Below are 5,162 nucleotides of genomic sequence, written 5' to 3' on the forward strand. Positions count from 1 at the left end.
CAGACTTCCAGATGTCCTTGGATAGAGCCAGTATCTGATCAAAGAATGATTTACCTCTGTAAATCACCTCCTGTTTTGCTGTTTAAGTAGTCCCCTCTGTTCCCTATGTATATAATCTCACTCCTATTATCACCAGGATACCCATCTGGCAGTTTCATCTGGGAAAGCAAGAACTCCTGAGCTCCCAGCCAGGCACCTCCACCTCCCTCCCTTACAGCTTGTCTCAGGCTGGCACCGTGGCCGCCTTTCCATGGTCCAGGAATGAACACAGCTGGGACACGCAGCCAGCTGCGCTGCGCTTGCTGCAGCAGCTGCCTGTGGAGGGGAGGTGATGGGGATGGCAATGGCTTCTGTGACCGCAGCTCTGTCCTCCCCCAGGTGCCAGCCAGAACCAGTTTAGAGGTGCAGGTTGTCCAGTCAGCTGGAACTGGTCTCTGGGAGAGCCAGGGTAGTAGAGCGGCACTGGGGAACGTGCTAATTATGGGTGATATATTTTTTTGTGCTCTGTACTGCCTGTTTATGAGGATTAATAAAATCGTGAAAAGCTAAGCCAAGTATACTTATTTTTTATTATTTGCCCAATGCCTGTATTTTCACCCTGGCAGACAAGTTATGGCACCAGTGGGTCAGGAGCTCAGTGCAGCGCTGAACTGCTCGGCCCGTGGCTCTGCCGCCCTCTGCGCTGTTCTCGCACCGGGCCGCTCTCTCAGGGGAGCTACAAACAAATCCGCCGGGCCGGGGCACCCAGGCTGTCCCGACCCTCACGCCGAGCTCGGGGGGAACTGCAGCTCTCCCATTCGGGACAGCGGGACGAGCTGACGCCGCCGACACACCGGCAGCGGACCCGCCCCCCGCCCGGCACCACGCATGCGCGCGGACCGCGCGCCTCTTCCCAACACGCACGCGCCCGGAGAGGCACGCCCACCGCCACCACGCGGCTCCCCTGGAGCGCACGCGCACTAGCCCCGAGCTGCCGCCGCTCGGGCGGTAAGCTGCGCAGGCGCGCTCCTCCAGGCGGCGCGAGGGCACCGCCCCCGCGCATGCGCACGGGCGGCCCGGAGGCGGTTTCCGGCCGGCGGGGGGACCGCCCCTCCCTTTCTGCTCGCGGGCGGCCATCATGGTACGTTGGGCGGGCGGCCGGGGCTTCCGCGGCCTGGCGCCCCGGGAGCCTGCCCGCGTCCTGGCTGTCCCTTCCCGCGGCTCTGTGGCCGTGCCCGGCCCGGCCGTGGCGGCGGGGGAGAGCCGGGCGGCGTGGGGGGAGGCCACGGCCGTCTCGCCCGTGCCGGGCTGGGAGCGGGCCCCGCGTGGGGCCGTGGGGCGGGCGCGGGGTCGGGCAGCGCCGTTGTCGGGGGACACTCGTGGAGTCGGCGGGACTGCTCCTGGCGCTTTGCGGCCTGCGGGGCTCAGCGCGCCTCCCCGGCGCCGCTTCCTCCGCCAGCCCGCGGCCTCCACGCGTGGCCGGGAACACGTAGCTGCGGGAGTTACCGTGGGCCCTTCGCTCAGGCGAGGGGACTTGGTGCAGACGGGGAGATTGGGAACCTGCTCCAGGGGCTGTGGGAGCCTTGAGTCTAGCAGTGGCTTTAGGTGTGTCTTTGCCTAATCCCTGTCAATTCGTAATGCTCCCAGGTGTTCAAACGCTTCGTCGAGATCGGCAGAGTTGCCTTCATTTCCTTCGGGCCACACGCCGGCAAGCTGGTGGCCATCGTGGATGTTATCGACCAAAACAGGGTAAGTGAAGAGTGCTGTACCTTTGTGTTCTTTACATCTTAACAGAAACATGCAGCAAGATGGAGCCTATCAATTTTTTAAAATAATTTTTCTGTGAATAGAATTTTCAAGGAAATAAGCAACTGACAAAATTGATGAGATTTAACAGCTGTTGTATTTGAAAATTTCAGTAGCAAGTTTTTGTCACTAACAAGTGATACTGAAGAGAAGCTATTAAATTAATGTATACTGTCATTAACCAATTGAGATGATGCTTCCTGACCACCTGCAAAACGACAGGATATTTTTCAAGTTTTAGATCCTTCTGCATGACAAGAGACAGAAGATTGAGTAATACATGGCTTAGAAGCAGAGTGCTTAATTTATGTTTAAATAGTAATTAATAGATGTAAGTAAGAAACTAAAGAATTCCAACTAACATAATAAATTATTTCTTAGTATAGATCTATGTCAAAATTTTCAAAAATTGTAATGCATATGTAATAATTACATGAATATGAGCAACACAAGAGCATCCAGTCTTTGGAGTGCTTATGGAGGATGATCCCCAGTGCTCCCCAGTGCTGATAAAATAAAGAATGCCGCTTAACAGTGTAATTGACTCTGCTGTGAAGTTTATTTATCTGTTTCAATACTTTCCTCTCTCTGCTATGTTTCCTAAAAGTGCACAAGTGATGTCAGTTGGAGTCTGAAACTTATGAATGGAATGGTACTAATGTATGTTCAAAGCAAATGTTTGGGCTGGGGACTCTGAGCTTAATGTTCTGGGAAAAAAAAAAAAGTATGACATGGTAGCTCTTTGTGCTTTTTTAGAAGTAAAGTTTGAGGTTCTTTTCCAAAGACAAAGGTGGGCTTTTCAAATTCTTCCTGTAAAGCCTGGGTTGTGTGTGCAAGACTTAACAATCTTGGGTTTTGTCTGCATAACATTTAATTCAATTTTGGACCATTGTTGCCAAGATATTGTTCATACATTGTTAGAAAGCTGCTGTCTCAATGGAGTATGAAGGGAAAACTGCTACAAAACCGCCACATTTGTTGTCCTTTCTCAGGCACTGGTTGATGGCCCCTGCAGTGGTGTCAGAAGGCAGGCTATGCCCTTCAAGTGCATGCAGCTGACTGACTTTGTCCTCAAGTTCCCTCACAGGTGAGTTGTTGGCATTGTTTTTGACATGTGTAAAAAAAATGGGCTGTCACTTGATGCCTGAATTATGTGATCTGATGCTTGCTAACTCTAGAAAGTTCAGACAACATTAAATCAATGGAGTAATGTGCGGACAGTAAAAATTTGCAGACTGTTATAGATTAATACACTTACATTGTCATTTTCAATATTGCCTCATAGCTGCTGTTCAGGAGCAAAGGAAATAGCACACTGGCCCAGGAAACTTGCAGATAATTGTGGGAGAAGCAGTTGCAGTAAATACTGTGCAGCTTTGCTTTTGATACTACTTGGGTCACCTTCAGACATGAAATACATTCCCTGCCTGTAGAACTACATTGAAATTGTAGGAAGCGGAACTCGTTCCGTTCTCTTTAAATTACAATGTGAGTTTCTGTGATTTAGAAACAAAAATTGCTGCCTTTCTGATTCTGTGGCAGTGCTAGGAATAGTGCCTGCGGATGCTTTTTGGAGTCGCTCATCTGTTCAGTCCTAGCAAAGCATTTAGACAACAAAACGTTGATTAGGCCACAGACATATATGTGGCATTGACTTAAAGTAAGTATCTGAAGTACCATAGAAGGGTGATTTTCCCTTCTATAAAATTTGATGGGCCAGCATCAAAGGGAACCAATTTTAATAAAGACTAGATGTAATTATGTGACTCTTCTAATGCAGTGCCCGTCAGAAGTTTGTGCGACGTGCCTGGGAGAAGGAAAATATAAATGAAAAATGGGCAGGAACAAGATGGGCAAAGAAGATCGAAGCCCGAGAAAAGGTACCATTTTTCACTGAATGAGTAATACCCATTCTTCTGCTTATTAAAATCAGGTGCAGTCTAATAAACTAGGTATTTTCAATTGCAGGCTAAGATTAAAGATAGACAAGGCATAGATTTTTAAAAGTTGCTACATATCAGATTTAACTTCTCATATTTTAAGAGTAAAGGTGGTTTTGTGAAGTCATTTCTACAACTGCCTTTTTTCCTGCACCATCACTTTCCAGTGAAGGCCTTACATAGTGAAGTAGTTCCAGGTGTGTGGCTAAACCTAATTTGGAAGTGATTAGAGTTATTTGTGGAATGCTTTGAAACACTGAGTTTTACTATTTGAATATGTATATATTCAAGCTTCATGAGTTATTCTTTTCAAACAGAAAGCCAAAATGACTGACTTTGATCGCTACAAGGTTATGAAAGCAAAGAAAATGGTAAGTGTTTGAGTGTTGCTTCTTTATGGGCTTAATGCTTATAGCTTTCACTTTAGAGCCACGTACTGATGTTAGTGGCCTTACTTTCATAGCTGGCTTGGGCGATAGAGTGACAGAAAGTATGTGAATGCCTTGAATTTTTCGTGCTGCTTTGGCTACCACGTTCTCTTCAGGAGTTGATCAAACTTCAGTGTACACAATCTGTGTGTCAGTCCTCCAAGTTGTATCTGGGAAAGGAATTACCTGCTGATGAAATCAGATATCTTTGATTCTTTGATATATTTAATCTTTTAATTAAAGTCATTACACATGAAATACTGGGGTGTCCAAGTTACCAGCCAGAATGATGTTGTCCACTTGGTAGATCAGAATGGTTCTGGGTGGAATTTGACATTCTAAATGTGATACGTAGTAAATCTTTTGATTATATAATATAATTTGTTAGCAAAGGGTGATTATCAAAAAAGATAGACTCTGAAAGCTTAGAATTGAACTTAAGGCGTAATATTTATGAGCTGCTGCTGTTTTCGTTCTGATGAATAGTAAACGTTTTTCATTTTTACAGAGAAACAGGATGATCAAGCATGAAATGAAGAAGCTCCAGAGGCTGGCTTCTAAAAAAGGCAAGAAGCCAGAGAAGTCTGAGAAGCCGGAGAAGCCAGCAAAGCCAGCAAAGGCAAAGAAGTCAGAGAAGGTGCAGAAGGCACAGAAGGCGCAGAAATAAAATTAACTTCTAGTTATGTATGACACTGTGTCCATGTTCTGATTCTTTAAAATGAACAAATGGTTAAACATCTGATTTAAATTGTAATCATGAGTTCACTTTTACATCTGACCATGAATTGTTGTCTGTCTCATTTATTAATGGTCCTAGTGTTGCCCTGGAATGTACAGAAATGTTTTTTTGTCAAGTTCTGTGAAGCTGACCATAGAAATGATGCTCAGTGCTCCGTACTCCAGTTACTTTAAGTGGGTCAGATCCTGACAGTTTTATTCTGTTTAAATGGTTGGGAATGAACAAAATCACTTGAACAGTCTTGGATGCAAAAGATGAGAAATAATCAAT

General features: G+C 46.3%; 1 protein-coding gene across 1 annotated transcript; it reads left to right on the forward strand.

Moving 5' to 3' along the window:
* Positions 1–1,038: 1,038 nt before the first annotated feature.
* On the forward strand, positions 1,039–4,843 carry RPL14 (ribosomal protein L14). The gene is made up of 6 exons (XM_080340248.1): positions 1,039–1,120; positions 1,627–1,728; positions 2,778–2,872; positions 3,566–3,665; positions 4,043–4,096; positions 4,662–4,843. Exons 1-6 carry the CDS (start codon positions 1,118–1,120, stop codon positions 4,818–4,820), a joined length of 513 nt encoding a protein of 170 aa, XP_080196374.1. The 5' UTR covers positions 1,039–1,117; the 3' UTR covers positions 4,821–4,843.
* Positions 4,844–5,162: the final 319 nt, after the last annotated feature.

The sequence above is a fragment of the Nesoenas mayeri genome (assembly GCF_963082525.1).
Source record: "Nesoenas mayeri genome assembly, chromosome: 2".
Classification (NCBI taxonomy): Eukaryota; Metazoa; Chordata; class Aves; order Columbiformes; family Columbidae; genus Nesoenas; species Nesoenas mayeri.

Bases quoted from the DNA above. Each gene is read 5' to 3' on its own strand.
- RPL14 (XM_080340248.1), top strand. The intron at 2,873-3,565 runs GTGAGTTGTTGG...CTTCTAATGCAG, and splicing joins GTCCTCAAGTTCCCTCACAG to TGCCCGTCAGAAGTTTGTGC. The intron at 4,097-4,661 runs GTAAGTGTTTGA...TCATTTTTACAG, and splicing joins TTATGAAAGCAAAGAAAATG to AGAAACAGGATGATCAAGCA.